Source organism: Empidonax traillii, unplaced genomic scaffold (genome assembly GCF_003031625.1).
Source record: "Empidonax traillii isolate 1590-97213 ecotype Southwest subspecies unplaced genomic scaffold, ASM303162v1 scaffold984:size454904, whole genome shotgun sequence".
Lineage (NCBI taxonomy): Eukaryota > Metazoa > Chordata > Aves > Passeriformes > Tyrannidae > Empidonax > Empidonax traillii.
Window position 1 is genome coordinate 48,636 of NW_020956177.1, and position 19,500 is coordinate 68,135.

A 19,500-nucleotide genomic window follows, 5' to 3' on the forward strand; every position below is an offset into this window, starting at 1 on the left:
GAAGTTCTTTTAGATGTCTCATACTCTGCCCTTTATTTAGATACTGCTTCAATTTCAAATGGAATTGCTAAGATTAACTTCTCTCAAACTCAGTCAAGACTTGTGTAAATGGAATTACAGACCTAAGTTGAAACCTGCTTGTATCTTTGATCTAATTAATTTGGAATAGAAACAGAGGCCAAACTTACAAGAGTTATCATCGGCAATGAAAATGTCTCATCATGAAGTTCTGAATGAAGCTATCCCAAAATTCAGTTAATTTCAAGATTCATAAGAGGCTAATGCCCTTGAGAAATATATGTGTAATTATATTTTTTAAAAGAAGAATTTGTCTTAATGTGTTTTACTTGCACTGTCCTGCTTAATAGCTTTGTGTTTTGTTTTGGGGATTTTCTTTTTTAAGCGATTAACAGTTACATACACATATAAGAGCCTGATGACTTTTGGAGGCTATCAAGATGATTTCATGTTGGTTGTTAACAATGCTCAGACAAAGGACAAAACAACCGAAAAACACCTTTTTGCCATGGCAAAACCAAAGGTTGGTATATTACCTGAAACTGTTTCCCACCACCTGCTTTTGTGCTATGTTTAGTGGGTAATCTTTAACAGATGTGAAAAATGAAACACCTTCTTTAATCCAAGCATTGTCAGACTATTGACTTTTGCCAGATGACTTCAGAGTGCAAAACAATTAATAATGTAAGAGCTACCTGTGGCAATACTGATGTGTTTGTTTTCATGTCCATTTCTCTAACATTGCAGATTTTGCATAGAAGGACAAAGAAGAATAAGGACAGCAATTACATGTGGTACCTAAAACCTAGTCTGTTTGCTTGATGAGCACCAGAGATAGTTTGTTTAAAAGTATGTTTGTGTTCTGCAGTGAAATTGGAGAACACACCATCTGAAAGATCAGTCTTGTGAAAAATCCTAGGATATTTTTACCTTTGGTAAAAAGAAATTTTATTGCTTTAAAAATCTAGATTCTCTCCTTCACTGGTAAGATTGACTATATTTCTTTAAAAGAAAAAAAAAAAAAGATTTTGGTGTTAGTCAGAAAAATTTATGAAACAGAATACAAGATTCCACATATAAATTGGAGTCAAAACACGACTCTTCATAAATAAGCATAGCAAAATACATCTGTTCAAGTTCCCCTCAGATTGTGCTGTTACAGAATCGCAGAATGGTATGGGTTGGAAGGAACTTTAAAGATCACCTAGTTCTGCCCCTCCCTGCCGTGGACAGGGACACCTTACAATAGCCCAGGTTGTTCAAAGCCTCACTGAGTTGGCCTTGAACACTTCCAGGGGTGGGGCATCCACAGCCTCTCTGAGCAACCTGCTCAGCGTCTCATTAAGGTTTGTATGGATCAAAAAGAGAAAACAGGATAAAAAGCTCTGGGAAGTCTTTATTCCCTTTATCTACTCTGCATCTTGACTTCTCTGAGCACTGGAGATTTTCTGGCAAAACTGAGGGACCACACTGTGAAAGCTTTTTCTCAGAGCATCATCCTTTGGACTCAAAGTGAAAGAAGCCATCACTCTGAATCATTTAAGACTGTGAGAGACAAAGTATCTTTGATATGTACTGATGGGAATAACATTACATTATTTGCAAGGAGCAATAGAAAAAAGCTTTATTAGGTATCTCCTCTCTCCCCATCATTAATTTGTAAAGTGCAAGTACTTTTCTAGTTGATGGTGATTGTCACTTGCTAAAAAGTTAGCTATTTTTTCAGCAGTCAAAACACATCACTGTATTTTTCAAAGAGTTTTGTATGTTCCTGTTATAGATTCTTGAGATCACTCTACTGATTGCCAGCTACATTAACAACTTTCATCAGCTGAAAGGAGCTGCTCATCACCTCTCTGCTCCAGCATTACTGGCACCTCAAAGTGGACAGAAACTCAAGGAAATGGGGAGTCAGCCACTTCTGACAATCAACAGACCAACTAAATGTCCCACTTTGTTATGAAAGGATTATGAATCGTGATAATCTTCATTAGAGGGTTTCTACACTGATTGAAAACCTTCTGATGTACAAGACATAGAGCATAAGCAGGTCCATAAACAAAAGAAAGGTGGACGGGTTTACATTCATTTCAGTGGCATCTAACAGGAGTAGCCCTTTAGTTAAAGCCCTGGCTTGAACTGGAATGATGAGGAGCCACTTCAAGGATTATGATTTACTGGTGGTCACTTGTGCCCACAATTGTTCCCTGGCATTGAGAACAGTTGTCTAGATTTTAATAGATTTTTCCAGATATATACTCAGGGACCAAACTCTCTTCAACTCTCTTCAGCTGTTCATCTCTATTTTTCAAAATTATACCAGTTGTATAACCTTCATTTTGAAAAGGAACTTTTGTTTAAAAAAAACAGTCAAATACAAAATTATTTCCACTTCCAGAACCATTGCAATACAAGCACCATGGGACTAAAAAGAATGAATTGTGTGTTATTGTTTCTCCTTTAAAAAAACCCCAAGCATAAGCACATTGTGTAACTATTACAAAAAAGAGTATTCTCATGATACACTCTAGGCTTTGTTATACAGCTATTTTACTTGGCAAATCTTCAGCCTTGGTCAGGTCAATTTCTAAATAAACCCTCTCTGCTCCAGCCTTTTGAAAAAATCTAAATTGGATGGGCACTGTATTTAGTAGAGTTTTGTTAAACAAGATCCTGTATCTAATTTCTTTAATTCATAATAATAATGCAGATGGCAAGAATGACTCACAATTCAAAACACAAGAATAACAACAGAAAACCATTGCTTGAACTGTTGTAAGTAAACCTGGAGACATATAAAATCCATGTATAATATGTTTAATGTATATACATTGATTCATAATATTATTTTGTAAAAGTCATGCTTTTTTGTTGTTCATTTGTATTTATACATTTCATATTATAATACAAATACAGTGTTCTTGCACACTGAAGACATAATGCTGCATCTGCACTACTGGACCTTGGAGAACTTTCCAGTTGCCTTTTTCAGCTGCAAGCCTCAGTGCTACAGAGGGTCAAATGTATAGAAATTACACACGATTTTTTTTTTCCTTCCTGTCTTCTTGTTTTCATTTCCATGCAAATAAACTACTTCTGCAGGGTCTGAAATGGATCAGCAGCATACTCCAATAGATAATTTAGGTTCAACCATAAAGAAGGTATTCAAAATAAATCATCGATTTATACAGATTTTACAGTTTCCACTTCTGCTCATGCTAATAATCATGGATCATTAATCCCTTACTGCCAGCCCTCACTGGTTTTTGTTTGGTTTTTTAATTATTATTACTTAAAACTGGAGTAATTTCACAACTGAAAATCTCTGGCTTATGATATTTAAATATTTCAGATATTTACATACTCATAGTGAGAGAAAAGGAATTTTCAGCTATTTGCCTTCTGTGAAAGGTAGGGAGTATCCTCCTGAAGAATTAAAATAGACTGGAAGGGAGATACAGGCCATGAAGAGAAAACATGGTCTTTAGTGGAAAGGCAAACAGGCAAGCTGACTTGATAAATACATTCCTACAGAAAGCTTTCAAAGGTCTTGCCACAGCTACTTCACTCCACAGGGCTCAGACACCATGAATGGTACCACGGACCAATGCTTTGTCTTGAAAATTACAACCAAATAACACACATTCTTATCTAGATGCTTTCACTATTGCAAGGTGGAAAGAACTTCCTGGTAACTTCCACCCCCTCGTGGTGGTTGTGGCATTAGACCCTTCTGTTTGAGCGAGGCAGGGCCAGCAGCAGGAGGTTTACCTCCCTATAGGCAGCCAGTCTCTTGCCATCATCCAGGGAAGCATGTTGGGAGCTACAGGAGACCTTGGCACCAACTGCAGCATCATTTTGTGTCACACCCTGTGTGAAGTGCTACTGATACCACAGTGAAATTCATTTAGGAATTAACACACCTTTGCAATCAGCAGAATAGTTACACTTCAGATTTGAGGTTGGCAGGGTGTTTACAAATTCAAACAGATGCTACTGCACCACTTAGGTCATAGTCTAAAGTTTCTCAAATATGATGACTAGAAACTTTAGTTTACGAACACAAAAGTCTTCATATCATCATGAAATTATGATAACCTAGAATACTCCAACTAGCAGTTCTTTTCAGTTTCAAATGATTGTGGCTGATCAGGTTCTGTTATTAGAAGGCAAAAAAAGTAGAGCATTTTGGTAGAGAGTTTGTCATGTAGTTTTTTAAATCTTTGCTAAATTTTGAGACAACATGATGTACAATGCAAAAGCTGATCTGCAGATTCGAGTTTTTTTAAACAGCTTTCATTATCACAGCCTTACAGACAGTTGTTTTATAAAGCAGCATACAATCTATGAAGCCAAGTATGACCTTCCTGCCTCCCTCTGGGGAGGTAACTCTAGACACTGCTTTGCTTTTTAGTGTTCAGCTCTTGCTGCTGCAGAAGCAATTCATGCATGTTTCCCTCTTTATGGCAGCACTTTCCAGACCTACTACTACCAGCTGCTCATTATAGGTCACCATTAATCCTGTACAGCCACATTAGCAGAAATGCTGTGTTAATTTTTATGAAATAAATGCACTCAGAATCACAGTTACCGTGACAACACTGCGTTAAACAATGGAGCTTCTTCCAGGATTTTGATTAGCAAGAGTGAGGTTTCTGTAGTGATAGTAAGCTCTAGCAGACACTTTCCTTCCGAGAGTCAGCAAGTGGAGTCTCTTACACACGCAAGTACATTTCCAAACAGAGCTGTGCATATCTCAGAGGACTTGCTCCATGTTAACTGAGCTCCAGAGCTACCACACAACGCAAGACAGCAAAGCTGAAAATTTCAGAGCCCAGGCAGATAATCTGCCTTCCAGCCTAAGTGTCATGAGTAATCTACATCTCAGTCTTAACCTTGAGCCATCCACCAGAACAATTCATACTGTGCTACCTAATCCATGACTAAAGCCCAGGTAGGAACTAGACCTTTCTCACCTCCTGATCTTCAGCAGTGATGATACTGTGGGAGCTGCCAAATGAGCAGGAACTTCTGGGACTGATGCTGAAGAACTTCCCATTCTCAAGGCTCGCAGAACCTAGGTTGTAAAAATACTGTCAGGATGATATGTCACTACATGCAAGGGGACTTCACCTTCAGTCATGAACTTAAGAACAGCTTTTGTGCTTGCTTTGAACTAGGAGTCAGAAAGTAATATTTAGAATGCAATGTAAATTAATATATTACTTGAACTTCACTTTGCCTTGTTAGCTTCTGAGCACCAGTATTAGTAAGAGAACTGCTCATTTCTAAAACAAGCAAGACCCACTTAACCCTTGTAGTACAGCAGGCAAATTATAAAACTTTGAGTTTTTAATACAATCCACAACATTATTGTTCTTTGTTATGTTGGATTTATCTTTTAAATAGAAGCTCATATTTCCCTATAACAGAAGGTTGGTGTCCCTGGTCAGACTAACACAGTTTTCATAGGTTTTAATTTTTCCTGAAGGAAAGTCATTCTTGCATAAAGGAATGCAGCACTTAAAGCCTTAGGTAGAGCTTTAATAGTCTGTACAGTTTAGTGCAATCCATTAGCTTGAGTTAACTTTAACTAAGGTGATTAGTAACTCAGTAATAATGAATTAGGAAGAAAAAAATTGTGTTTTTTGTTGGGTTTTTTTTACAGTTTCTTAGGGCAAAAGAAATGAAACTGAGAAAGTTGGAACATAAAATACTGAAAACTCTAATTTAATTTGGGCTCAAGTACACTTAATAATTGCACACCCTTACACTGTGCTTCCCAGCTCAGATCTGTGCTGCAGCATCTTCCAGATTTGCCATCTCTACCACTGAGTAAATCACTGTAAAAATACTTTGCTTTTCAATGTTATACTCTTGCTATTGCAGTAACACCTGCCTAGGTTATAGTGCCAGGAGCGATTCCTACCATAGCTTTGCTATATTTGGCAGAGCAAGACCAGCTTTGTCCAGGGATTTTACTACATCTAGCTGCTGATTATAGATCAGCATTGGCTTTATATATATACCAAGATACCAGAAGTGTTCTATTGAACTGAAATTCATGAAAGAAACACAATTAGAAAGGCATCAGCATGACCTGCACTGTACAATGCTAACCAATGAAGTTTCTTTCTGGATTTTAATTAGCAAGACCATGGTTTCCATAGGAGTTAAGCAAATTCTTTAGAAGATGCATGTAAAAAACTGTAAGTAAATAAACTCAGACTAAAGTAGCCATATGAATGCTTCTGGTACTGAAACTGAGTGATTATGCAAGCTAAATTTAGAAAAAAAAAATCTTATGTAAAGAACAGGCATTGCTTAGGTCAGTGGAAGGCTACATCAGCCTTCTTTGGGTAGGGAAGAAGGAACAGTTAAAATTAAATCTGAGTTAATCAGTATGAATGAGTTCACTTTCCTGGTTTTGATCAAACAGATCAAATTCTTTCACTTAGATTTTTCTGTCTTTACTCTCTCAAGACACAAAGCAGCTACTCAGCTACAGAAGGTAGCTGTAACTGTTGTTCCGGATTTTGGGGTCACTTCCCTGATGTAGGACATCCTATACCCCTTTCATATTCAGAGTCACCCCGCTGTTTTACTGCACCCTTTAAATGCTACTTTCTAATCCAAGCCTAACATGATTTTTTAACTTGATTTTTGATAGATCTTGATTGAAATAATCTAGCCCCTGTTTGTTACAGCACCTTACTCTGTATGCCCCAGTAGCTACCAAATCACAGAATCCCAGAATGGCTAGGGTTGGAATGGACCACAGTGGGTCATCTGGTCCAACGTCCCCACTCAAGCAGGGTCATCCCGGGGCACATGGCACAAGATTGCATCCAGACAGTTCTTTAATATCTCCAGTGAGGGAGACTCCACAACCTCTGTGGGCAATCTGTTCCAGTGCTCGGTCAGCTGCACAGTAAAGAAGTTCTTTCTCATACTCCGGTGGATCTTCCCTATACTCCTACACATCTGTTTCTGCCCCTTGCCTCTTGTCCTACTGTTCAGCACCACCAAGAAGGGCCTGGCTCCATCCTTTTGGCACCCCCACTTCAGATACTTACAGGCATTGATGGGGTCCCATCTCAATCGTCTCTTCGGGAGGCTGAACAGGCCCAGCTCCCTCAGCCTTCCTTCGTAAGTGAGATTCTCCAGTCTCCCAATCACCCTCGCTGCCCTCCGATGGACAATAAAATAACTACACAATAATTATTCTAAGATAATTACACTTTCTTATACAGCAGTCTTGTATAGGGGAACTACTCATGTCTCGTTTCACTCCCTCCACTGGTAACAAATCTCACTTAGGGGCCATGAATAGTTTATCAGGAGCCAGCGCTTAAGGCTGAGGGCAGATAAGACTCGCGCCATTTATGACTTGTTCACTCATCCCTGGTTTCCTCCACAGCTGGAGTATTTTGCCCCTTCACGAGAGAGGCTACAGTCGAGCTGTCCTGGGTCCGGCAGGAGGGCGGGGGAACCCCCCGAACAGAGGCAGCCGGGGCGAGCTGTACAGCGCCGAGGCGAGCACAGCGCCGGGGCCGGGCTGGCGGAACTACAGCTCCCGGCGCTCCCGGCGCCGTTCCCATGGACACGGCGAGCCGGGCCCGCGCCCCGCCGAGCGATGGCCAAGCCCAGGTAGCGGGGAGCCCTGCCCGGGCTCGGTGACGGGGGGTCGATCCCACTGCTGTGAGGGGAAGGAGCCGGCGGCTGGGGAGCACAGCCCGGAACAGAGAGGGAGGGAAGGAGGGAGGGAGGCGGGCTTAAAACGGGCCGTTCCGGCCTCTGCCCTGAAAGGGAGCGGGGCCGGGGACAAGAGGGGGCACGCCCGGTCCTTATCCGGTTGCTGCTGTAAGGGACCCCACATAAAAGGAGTCCGCGGGTGAGTCTGAGAGTGGGGGAGCCTTCGTGGCCCCGAGCAGCAGCTTCCCGGGACACCGAGCGCGGGTCCGGAGCTCTCCCGAGCCCACCGAGCCATGCCCGGCTCCTCCGGGACCGGCGTGCGGGATCTGCCGCCTTCAGAGGCTGCCAGCCTTCTGCAGGGTCCTGCGGAAAGCCTGAATCGACAGAAAACCTTTTAAACGTGCCAGATACCGGAATGGGCTGCCCGGGAAGGTGGCGGAGTGACCGTCTCTCGAGGTGTTTTAAAGAAAGGCTGGACGCGGCACTTGGTGCCATCGTCTGGTTGACAGGGTGGTGTGTTCGAACATAGGCTGGACTCAGTCTCAAGAGGTCTATTCCAGGCTAATTGTTCTGTGATTAAAAGTACTCAAAGCCTCCCACCGCACAGCTGGTGTTTGCTCACATAGGGCAGCTGGGGTTACCTGAGGAATGTTAACCTGGTTTGGTTAAAAGTTCTGTGACAAGCAGAGGGCATGTGATGTGAAATAATCACGATAACAATATACACCACAATAACCTTCATTTAGATATTTTCAGGAATAATTGCCCATGGTCTTTCTCTAATTTTTCTCCTCTTATTTTTTTTTTTTCCAACTAGTGATACTTTGTGGGATCTTGCTATAGCTGAAGTGAAGAAGAGGGAAAACCCTGACAACGATGTCAAGCAGGGGGAAGTTTGCGAAAAATCCATATTATTTATGGGAAACAAAAATGGGGTAATGCTAATTACTGTACAGTTATCCACCTTTCAGACAGATTTTGTGTCAGGGAAAATATCTGATATTTTCACATGTTGAAGTTCACTTAACTTTAAAGACAAAATATGTCATGGTCTCATTCTGCAGAGAGTGGGCATTCCACACAGTGTGGATTCAAGTTTATGGATAGGGTTATCAGTGATGTACTGGTTCTTTGAGGTTTGGTTTCGTTATTTTTTTAAAGTAACTGCCAGAAATAATGCTACTCTCTTTAATTGTTTTCCCAGGTTTAGCTAGTAACAATCCAGTTTAAGTGCGTTGATACCAGATTTGTTGTAGAGCAAGGCCTTGACATGCCACAATGAACTGGGTCTGTATTATGTCAGACCTAATTGAACATGCCGTATCACTGATTACAAACTCATGATTCCATATACCCGCAGTTGTTTTAACTCATTGTCCTGTTAAGTGTCCCATAAGTTTGTCGCTGGTAATTTCATATTTTTCTTTGGTTAGCGTTTATTTGTAAAGTTAATCAGGAAATATCTGCCTTTTCAATGAACTGAGTCATATATTTCTAAGAAGGCCCAGTATATGTGCAACCTCTTAATCAGCAATTTCAAAATACTTTTTTTCAGGGAAAATACAACGACTTTTCATATTTTCCTGAAATTCACTGATTTTTGAGATGGGAAGTGACACACTTAACTGTAGAAGTGCTACAGTGTGGCGTGGTAGTCAGTGTCTGAATTTTAAAAAAGCAAAGATGTATTTTTCTGTTCTTTATTTGTATTTTAATCAGTCCTTTTGTTTCCATCTCATTGGTAATCATTAATTCCAGTGGAAACCACACATTATATAAATGTGTTATTAATAATTAAAAACTGTTAAGCAGTTTAAAAGAGTTGGTCAAATTGATCACTAATGTCTAATTTTAAGTACACTGTTCCTATTACTGTATTTGTCATCTCTAAGTTTATGATTATAATAATGGTAATATAATTTGATTCTGACTGAAAGTTGGAGTTAAGTTTCCACTGTAAGGCTACAAACAATTACATACGTTTGCAATTTTCTGGTACTCTATTACTGGAACGTTAAATAACTTGATTTAGTGATACAGCTTTTATGCTTTACTGATTGTACAGTAGAGTTCTTCTTTGTTTTTAATTTCCAGGGAAAGACCACTATCATACTGAGGTGTCTTGAGAGGTATGTGTCAAATATTTAAAAGCAGTTTTCACCTGTAGATTAGAATTTTACATAGCAGTTATACTGTGTGATAATTCATAGCGTATGCATACAGATGTGTTCTGTAGCTGGTTGGTCACTTATGAATGAGCTTATTTCCCTTCTTTACTGCCTTTCAGTCCTTCTCCTCCAGTATTGGAGAGCTGAAATGGTCCATCTCTTCAGATTGGTGCTGCTGCTTCTCCTGTCTTTGGTACCTGAGACCTCCTGTCTAGAAGTGTCCTCGCTGTACTGCTGTCTCTAAGCCAAATTCCGAACTAACTGATAAATGTAATTTAGTAACTGTAGAATTAACTTCCTTTATTTAGAGGATCTTGACAAAATGAAGTTTTTTTTTTTCCTTGCATAGGGAAGAGACTCCAAAGCCAACAATAGCCTTGGAATATACCTTTGGAAGAAGGGCAAGGAGACACAATGCAGTGAGTATTCAGAAAGTATAATTTACCATATATACATAGATATCTGTATACATATGCATAAAAATAATGTTTGTTTTATTTTTATTTTTAAGAATCTTAGGGATTTTAGCTTGTGGTCTGTGAAGCAAAAAGGAGGTTTAATATAATTTTATGTAGCTAGCTTAATTCTGTGTTTTAATCTGTAATATGTTTTTTCCCCCTCACTAAAACGCAGTAGTTCAGAGACCAAATTATAACACAAAGCAATCAGATTTATCTACAAAAACTTGAGTTGTGTTTGAGTGCTTTTACTTGCCCACTGCAACGTAGTATGCATGCCTTCAACTTTGTCTTTAACATACAAAATGAAAAAAAAAAAAAAAACAGTGATGTGAGAGAAACAGTCATCTTAGAGGATGTTAAATAATAATTAAGTTTTTGGGTTATGTCTCCACATTGCTAAACTTGGCACTGCAGATTATGTTAATGGAAATAGTGAACCCATTCCCACCAGAGCACAACACTGCTCAGCAGCAATAACTTGCTGCAGGGAATTGCTGTTTCAGTTGCTGAAGTGGGGAGTGGAAAATTTGACTCTGAAAGATAAAAAGCACTTAAAACTTTTCCCAGAAATTGAATCCAAAGGTACAGATTCATTATTTTTCCAGTTGCAAACTTCTCAAAAAGCATTAGTCTTAAGCTGCAATAAACAAAAAGAAAGTAAAGAGAACCTGATTTATTTTTTTTTAATGTTTATCAGTAATCATGTTGCTTCCTTATTTTGTTACTTTACAGTAGTCATTTATCAAGACAGTCATAGGCACGCCAGGAGTTTTTCTAAGTGTTATATGGGATTACTTGAACATGGGGAATTTTGTATTTGGTTTTGGTTTTAGAAAATACCAGTGAAATGTGTTCTTGTTCTGAATCACTTGCATGAAAAGCCTGTTTACCAGATAAAGAATTTTCCTTGGTATTGCATGGAAGCACATGTTTCTAACATAAAGAGACTCTCTTACAGCCTAAAGATGTGGCTCATTTTTGGGAACTCGGTGGTGGAACCTCATTACTGGAACTCATTCGAGTACCAATCACTAGCTACAACATCAGGTGAGTGTAAATATTACAATTCCAGAGTTAATTTCAGCTTTCCTTCAAACATAAATAAATCTCTAGACTTTTTATTGTGAAAATTTCTTTCAAAATGTAAGACAGAACATTTATGATTTTTTCTAAACATCACTGTAGTACCATTGATACTTTGATCTTTCTTTTCATGCTTTTCTCTTAATAAACCAAGTTCACAGTAGTCTCAACCAAAAAAAAGTGGTAACATGAAGGAAGTAGGTTGGCCTTAAGCACATACAACAGAAAAGAGAAGACATAATATCTTTATGCTCAGTGAAGGAGCAGAAAAAAGCAACTTGGGGGCATGTGAAAAATAATAAAATCTTGCTTCCTACTTCTGTATGCAAACATAGATGCTCTTTTTGTGAGGGATGGTACTTTAAGGTGAAAAACAAGGCAAAAAATGGTGACCAAAAGAATCTCTGGATGTTTTGGAAAGGACCATCTAATGAGAAGATCAAATAACAGAGAGGTGATGTTTCCAAGTGGGACTAGAGCTATTGAACTTACTTGAAAACTAAAGGAAACAGGAATTTAGATCAAATTAAGAGAATGGAGTGAGAAAAATCCATTAAAATAATGGAATAGCATAGGAAAAAGAAATGCATGAAAAGTTGCATGAAGAAATGAGAGGGTGTTTAGGGGGTGCATTTTATAGGGGTTTTGGTTAGGGAAGATGGAGTTTAAAGTGGAAGGGGAGAAAAGGATCAGAAGATAAGTTTTGTATTATGGTGCATTGCTTTACTTCATTTGTAGTGAGCTTTAACTTCTGTGGGGAAAAGAAAAATCAAGTAGATTTGCTACTGTTTTGGCTATTGAAATAATGCCATTATTTGCTGAGAAACTAAGACAGAATAAAAATAAAACATGACATGTGAAGCTCTTTGTTTCCAGAAGAGCTTGGGAGAGAAAAAATTAACTCTCATCTTTCAGCCCTTGTAAGGTAAATTAACTGATCTTCACCTCCATCAGTCTTTTCTTCCCTTTTTGCTGATGTGAATAATCTTAAGATTCTTTGGTGGGATAGCAACATTCTGTAAGAACAATGAACCTCTCTTCATAAGGCACTATTTTAACATGCTAGTAAAAAAATCCTACCATTTCAACTTAAGTATAAGTGCTCTTCACTGGCTTTCTCATCTCTCTGCAGTCAAGCAATTTGCTTATTTAAAGCAATGTTCCATGAGCTGTATCTAGTTTCATCAAGAGATTTTTCACCAGATTTTTTTTTCCACCCACAGCATTTTAAAGTGAAATTGGACATTCACTTTGCTTTACAGCCTTTCTAATACCACTGTGGTCTGGAATCCCCTTTTTCAAGTCAGGCTGGAATGTGATGGAATGATTGTATCCATTCAAGTGACCGCATTTGTGGTGTTCTTTACAGTTGCACTTTAATACAGTTAGTGTTTTGGAGAGGCAGTGTTTTGGAAGGAAAGGAGATCAGATATAAAACATTTCTCATTTCCATTTCATATTACAAAAGCATAATGAAAGTAGAGAACTTTCTGATATATTAATAGTTAGGAAAGATCCTAACTATTTGCTAACATTGCTTCATCTGGGATTGTAGAGTTATGAGATGGCAGGGATAATGACAGCATAAATGCCTGGTCATACAGGAAGAAGGAACTAAATGGAGTGAAGATACTTGCATATTTTACTGCTTTAAAAGAATGTTTGATACATGCAATCCCCCCATGATCTCTGATGGAAAGTTGCCAAAATAATAGTTCTGAAAAAGAGACAAGGGAAAGGTTTCTTCAGAGTGCAGAGTGCCCTTTGAAGCCATTTTCCTTTGCTGTCACATTTAATTCTCTCTCAGCATTTGTTTGTTCACATTTGTAGTACAGTACAGTTTTATATGAAAATGTTGATTGCCTGATGCACTAAATATGTGACCAAATAATTCCTTTTTAATAGATCCTTTTCTATAGTGCTTGTATTGGATCTGTCCAAGCCTGATGAACTCTGGGCTACTATGGAGAACCTCCTGCAGGTCACCAGGAGCCACGTGAACAAAATTTTAGCCAAACTAGAAAAGACAAATCCTAAAGTAGCTGCTGAACTTAAACAGAGGATGCGGAACAATCTGCAGAGGGATCACCCAGTAAGTTACTTCTAATATTTTCTCCAGATGTCACAGGCCTTTATACAGTTAAAGATAATGCTTTTGAAAATCATAAACAACTCTTTTAGATTTTTATGCATGACTGAAAATCCATTTGATGTAGATGAACCTGTTCACTGGAAAATTATAGCAATTTAATAAAAATTCAATAAGAGCAGAAACAAGGAAAGAAGGTTTCTTATATCTTTTTGTTAGATATCTAATGTGATTGTTATGGCATGTTACACCAATCAAAAGAAATAGTTTTAGAGTAGCAGTTTGCTTTTTTTTACCCCTCATCTTTTTAAAATGAAGATGAAAACTAGAATGTACAAAAGTCATCTAGCAAGAGACTAGCTGAAGGTACAAATTTAAGCAAAGAATATAGTTATAACAGCCATCAACATGACTATATACTTTGCATTTATTTAAATGTCTATCACAAACTCAATGCCTTTTGATAATCTGACAACTAATTAAATTATAAAGTTTCAGAAATGTTAACATCAGTCCTTTAAACATAATTGCTAACTAAATCTCTGGAAAAGCTAAACTAGATTATGCGCAATAGAAATGAAAAGTCATTGTGCATTAAACCTCTGCAAATGTTGTGTGTATATAATGCATAAATAAGTATTCAACAATTCAAAGACTTGGCATGTAAATCTTGTTACTGTACCTTCTATAAAATGCTTTAATACAGCAAAAGCATATAAAGCCCAGAAATTTAAAAGTAACTCAAAATTTATGAGAAAGCAACATATGCAACACGCAGTATATTTAGAGGATAGGGTTTGAGGTCTGAATTATGATTTTGTTTTTTACTTTTAGAGAGGGTAATACACAAAACCAAAGTGCCTACAACCGCATTTGGCAATAAATAATGACCACGGTGTCCAGTTTACACATAGGGGTTTACATCTCAGAAAACTGCAAGCTTATTGAAATAAAGTAGAAATAATAATGCCATTGATTGTTAAGAAGAGAATTGTTATTCTTGCCCTGCAGAGAAGACAATTATACCTTCTAAGCTAGAATTTCTATTTATCTTTCAATGCAAATAAAATTTTATGTTACTCCTTGGTTCTCTTTTTACTTTCATCATTGTTCGAGGAAAAATTGTGCCAGTTCTCTGGGAGAAAATACCGAGTTTTATAGTCACGTTAAATGGCAGTTTATGCAGATTTTTATTTGCCTTTTTATAGCTAAACATATTTTTATGATAAATGGGAACCGATGAAATTCTTAGATTATATTTTTAAGGATTAGATATATTCCATTGGCTTGGCTAAAGAATTGGCTACAATGATAAAATGTATCAGTTGCAGACTTTGTTTAAACGGGCTGAATGTACCCAAAGTACTCCATAGTCAAAGATTATTCCACAGTCAAAAGATGCTTGTTTTAATGTTTCTGACATTATCCTAATTTCTCCTCTTAGTTAAGAAACTAAAACTATTCTTTTCAGTTCTATATTCTATACACTCAGTTTTAAGTTACAGTAATTTTGCTCAAAGCTCTTGCCTTCACAATGTATGAGTGAAGCCATTATTTTTCCTCTCCAAGAAGAGGGTTTTCAGTATGTTCAGCTTCTTTTCAACATCCTGATTGTCATTAAACCTGTATGCAAAATAACTGGTTTTAGAAGATAACAGTCAGGCCAACCTCTGCTACAATACATCTCTTTTCCACTCTGCTGCAACCAAAGCAGCTTGAATTAATAATTTCATGAACACATGAGGAGATTATCTCACTTCATATAGACTACAGGAAAACTTTAAATATTTTTTAAGAGTTTGGAAAACATGACGTAGGAAGGAAAAACATGTGACACAATCAAATCATTCCACTTATTTTTCTTGAGATTTTGTCTGTATTCCTTTAGATATTATGCGAGGAATGTGTCAAAAAGCCATTTCTAGTAATCCAGTCTGGCTGGAATACATGAGGTTTTTCCTCTCTTCCCTTCCCATCTAATGTTGGAGGTAGAGTATATAGCATAAGAGTTCTGACTGCTCACAAGGATTATTTCCTGACCATTTATGAAGAAAATGGGAAAACTGTAGAACATCGTATGCATATTGCATGAAAAGTTTATTCATCAAATTTAAGTTTTTGAAAACCTTGTCTTCTGTGAATTTATTTTAACCCATTTCAGTTGTTTTAACAGCTGTAATCTTCTTCAGTTTGTTTACACTGCTTAACTCTCCTATATCTTTTTAATAGGATTATGAGTTAGTTGACCCTTTTCCAATACCCTTGGTGATAATTGGAAGCAAATATGATATTTTTCAGGTAAGTAATACTTAAATAGATTTTAAGTAATTAAAATATTCCTGGTAAACATTCTATACCCTAAAATTTTACTAAGATAATAGTAATCTTTTGAATAAAACTACAACCAGTCAGCATTCTACCACAAAATATTTCCATCCAAGAGCATTAAGGAAGGCATACTGTCATTCCTTCACAAAACACCCCCAAACTGATGATTTTTGAGATGTGCTTGGAAAATGTTGAGGCACAAGTGGCTGCACTCCAAAGAGGGAAGCAAGAAAACAGCATGTTGATGACTTGCTTTTATAATGAGAAAAATCCAGCTCTAGGTGTCCCTTCTCACAGCAGCTCTAAGTATGTGGCAGTGAAAGAGGGGTGTCCCTCAAGTCATCCAATCAGATCTTTTGGTCATTGTGGCAGCACAAACAGTAAACTATCATTTTGGTCTGGAACTTCTTTTAAAGTACTTTTTAGAGACGAGAGTAAGTAATCTCATCTTCTTTGGGGGAGAGAGAAAAATGTCATAGCACTGCAGGATTCTCTCACAGGATGTAAAAAAATCCAAACAAATGCATCCTCACAGCACTTGATCATGAGAAGCTAGGACAGTATGTTGGGTTTTCAGGTGTCGTGCTGGCAGCCTGTGCTTCTCTGGATGACTGCATAGTGCATTGATACCTGGCTGACTCTTGGAGTTACTTAATTCTTTATTAATAAGGGACTTGCCTTCTCTCATACCAAAGCTTTATGCTGAGCCATGACTTCTTTTTAAAAGTCAGTGACTCATATAATAAGCACATCTTAACAACCTAGTTCCTTTGGGGTCTGTGGACAGACTCCTGCAGGCTTCATTTGGACCATGTTTTCACCCACTTTATCCAGAGAAGGCCACCTGTATGATCTTATATTAAAGCAACGTTGATGAAAAGATATATTTATGCATCTTTCAAGTCTGGCTGGTATTATACTTTAAAGAGCATATACCCAAAGATTTACTTAAGTATTTTCACAAAAAGAAAAAAATCCTTATTCCTACAGTAGGCAGCATTTCTACTTCTAAAAATTTAAAACAAAATCCAAGTAATTGAAAATTGAACACACATTCCCAATTAAGAAACTTTTTCTGGACTAACATATTGCCTGAATTAGGCTTCCTCTGTAAAAAAGAAACAAAGGGAAATTGTGACATTTCTTTTCAGAGTAGGCTGTTACTGATTCTGTCTTAAGATATAATTATGCTGACAGCTGAAAGCCTCATATATTGTAGACTAAATGCTTTGCAGTTTATACAGAAAAAAAAAAGAAAAGTTCTAAATGTAATATTTTGGGGTTTGTTTCTTACATATATGTTCCAATATTAACTTTTTCAGGAGTTTGACTCTGAATTGAGGAAAATAATAAGCAAGACACTTCGATTTGTTTCACATTATTATGGAGCATCATTAGTGGTGTGTACCTTCACTTTCTATTTAAGGATAGAGAAGATGAGCAGTATTTCTGTTAGAATACAATATTTTTTAAAAAATACAAATGTAAAACTCCCAGAGAAAATGGGATTTAATTTGTTTTACAGTAGCTTTCTTCGTAAGGCTACCTGTTAATGAGGTACAGGCACTGGCAGGGGATGGATGGACATACTTTGTGAACAAACAGGCTCCACAACTCCCAGTACCCACAAAAACTAAAAATAGTTATCTGTTAGCCAACTTAGTTCCTGTATTTGGCAAATTTCTTTTTGGTCCAAGAAAGGAGAATGGACAAAAGTGATTGTTAAGGCAGAAACATGCATGCTGAGATTCACCGTCCCAAAACACTGCCTCCTGGGCCCACTCTGCCTCAGAAGATGGGTCTAATTGTATTGACTATCATTTAGGAAATAAATCATATTTAATAGTAGCTTAGTGATTAGCAAAACAACTTATGTTTGCTTTAAATTGTTATAATCACAGCATGTCCTTTTGCATCCATGTAAACCCATATCGCTTTTTTTAATTTGATGTGAATTGACATGAATTCGTCTATTTTTAACTGAGAATGTAACTGTCTTGATTATTTTTTTTGAAGTATTTAACCACTTTTGCAATTAAAAATTAAAAACTAGAATCCTAAAACTCTTTGGCTGCTAAATCCTGATTCTCATTGAAATGAGTGGGAGAAAATTAATTTTCCATAATAGGGATCTGACTTCTTTCTCAAAGACAGGAATCTATTAGGATACAAGAGCCCTTAGACAGGAAATAAGCATGTTGTTTGGGATTGTATTCTGAGAACTGCTTTCTGATAAATCTCTGCCATTCTGCCACCTTGAAGCTGCTTTTATGACGTGAAAACAATTATATATTTTTCATTACATTTCTAAATGTTTATGGTATTCTGGGTAGTTTTAGTCTAATTTAAAATCTTAACTCATTAGTCTTAGACAAAAGATTTTGAATCAGTATTTTAAAATTCAGTCTTTAATCTTTATACTGTTGTTCATTTAATCTTTCTTGATCAATATATTCAATAACAAATACACTCATATTTTGGAAAGGGAGAGTGAGATGCTTATTCTAGTAAATTCAGTGAACATATACCAGATTTATTGAGGTCAGGACTTAGCAAGGTTCTATCCTCTCTGTAGATGGCATAATTTATTATTTCTATGATTGGAGATCATAATGTGTATTTTGTTTTCTGATTCATTTAGTTTACCAGTAAATCTGAGGCTCTTCTGCTGAAAGCCCGTGCTCTTATTAATCACTTGGCATTTGGCTATGATAAAAGGTAAGACTATTGTTCAACTCTTAAATGTCTTGCCCAGAGTCTAAAATTACTTAATAAAAATATTTTAATCATCGAAACTTTTTTTTTCTTAAATATGATCTCTGAAAGGTTCTTGTTTGTGGACTTGGAGTCCTGTAACTCAACTGCCTATGCCTGCACAGGACAGTGATTACTCCTTTGTTTGCGATCCCCAAAGCCATGAATTGGTTACCACTAGAATTGAGAACATTTTTATTTACATGTGTTTGTATGCAAAGCCCAGTAAGAGTCTAGTCTTGGCTAGAATAATGTAATCTTGCATTGATTGCTAAATCCTCACTAGATACACTTTTCTTTTTTTCTGTTTAGCAAATCTGTATCATTGGATCCCAGCAAACCTCTGTTTATACCAGCAGGCCTGGACTCGCTGAGCCAAATAGGTTAGGACATTCCCTGTTCATTGTGTTTGTTGCTTAATTGTTTTGAAAATGAGAAGAACATTTTAAGTAGATAAATTAATTATAGCACATCAGTATCAGTTATGGAAGGAAACGGCTTATAAATTTTTAAATCATGATTCAGTGTATTATTGATAATTATTTGTACTTTTTTTAGGTAGTTTAATAAACTAAAGGACTGTGTAAAATACTGAAGTACCAATAAAGTTTGATCTAAAAGAAAATACAATATACGATGCCTCTCAGCCCATTTCATGGTAGAAGATCAATGTTTTTTTCAAATCGGTTGCATCTTGTCACTGTAGAAGATAAAATACTAAATTAGATGGATCATTATGCAAAATTATTTTTTATTTGGTGCTGTTATGAATCCTTAGGACCACCACCTGCCTCTGATAGTGATATTGGGAAGATGCGTGCAAAAACACCTTTGGAACTGTGGAAAAAAGTATTTGAGAAAACATTTCCTCCCAAGGTAGGTATTTCTTACATGCCAGATGCAC

At 37.2% G+C, this 19,500-nt stretch overlaps 3 protein-coding genes and 1 long non-coding RNA gene across 9 annotated transcripts in view; 2 read left to right on the top strand and 2 right to left on the bottom strand.

Annotated features, from left to right (window-relative positions):
- PLEKHH2 (pleckstrin homology, MyTH4 and FERM domain containing H2) overlaps window positions 1-2,894 on the top strand; it is a 49,841-nt gene extending 46,947 nt beyond the window's left edge. For 3 of the 4 annotated variants that reach the window (XM_027903585.1, XM_027903582.1, XM_027903584.1), the window contains 2 exons: window positions 404-541; window positions 1,799-2,894. In XM_027903585.1, the coding sequence (XP_027759386.1) occupies window positions 404-541; window positions 1,799-1,981 (321 nt within the window). In that variant the 3' untranslated portion in view covers window positions 1,982-2,894. The remainder of the gene's footprint in view (window positions 1-403; window positions 542-1,798) is intronic. The other variant, XM_027903583.1, reaches the window with a different exon arrangement.
- Window positions 1-7,463, bottom strand: part of LOC114067876 — a 30,435-nt gene extending 22,972 nt beyond the window's left edge. For all 3 annotated transcript variants that reach the window (XR_003573483.1, XR_003573482.1, XR_003573484.1), the window contains exons 1-2: window positions 7,095-7,463; window positions 4,995-5,095 (exon numbers count right to left, since the gene is read on the bottom strand). This is a non-coding gene — a long non-coding RNA (uncharacterized LOC114067876). The remainder of the gene's footprint in view (window positions 1-4,994; window positions 5,096-7,094) is intronic.
- A 114-nt stretch (window positions 7,464-7,577) lies between these two features.
- DYNC2LI1 (dynein cytoplasmic 2 light intermediate chain 1) overlaps window positions 7,578-19,500 on the top strand; it is a 21,135-nt gene continuing 9,212 nt past the window's right edge. The window contains exons 1-11 of the mRNA XM_027903591.1: window positions 7,578-7,668; window positions 8,531-8,648; window positions 9,808-9,842; window positions 10,231-10,300; window positions 11,301-11,389; window positions 13,331-13,517; window positions 15,744-15,812; window positions 17,165-17,242; window positions 18,484-18,560; window positions 18,909-18,979; window positions 19,375-19,472. Coding sequence (XP_027759392.1) covers window positions 7,655-7,668; window positions 8,531-8,648; window positions 9,808-9,842; window positions 10,231-10,300; window positions 11,301-11,389; window positions 13,331-13,517; window positions 15,744-15,812; window positions 17,165-17,242; window positions 18,484-18,560; window positions 18,909-18,979; window positions 19,375-19,472 — 906 coding nt within the window. The 5' untranslated portion in view covers window positions 7,578-7,654. The remainder of the gene's footprint in view (window positions 7,669-8,530; window positions 8,649-9,807; window positions 9,843-10,230; window positions 10,301-11,300; window positions 11,390-13,330; window positions 13,518-15,743; window positions 15,813-17,164; window positions 17,243-18,483; window positions 18,561-18,908; window positions 18,980-19,374; window positions 19,473-19,500) is intronic.
- ABCG5 (ATP binding cassette subfamily G member 5) overlaps window positions 10,578-19,500 on the bottom strand; it is a 35,130-nt gene continuing 26,207 nt past the window's right edge. Inside the window, exon 14 of the mRNA XM_027903590.1 lies at window positions 10,578-10,979. The gene's annotated coding sequence lies outside the window, so the exon portion shown is untranslated. The remainder of the gene's footprint in view (window positions 10,980-19,500) is intronic.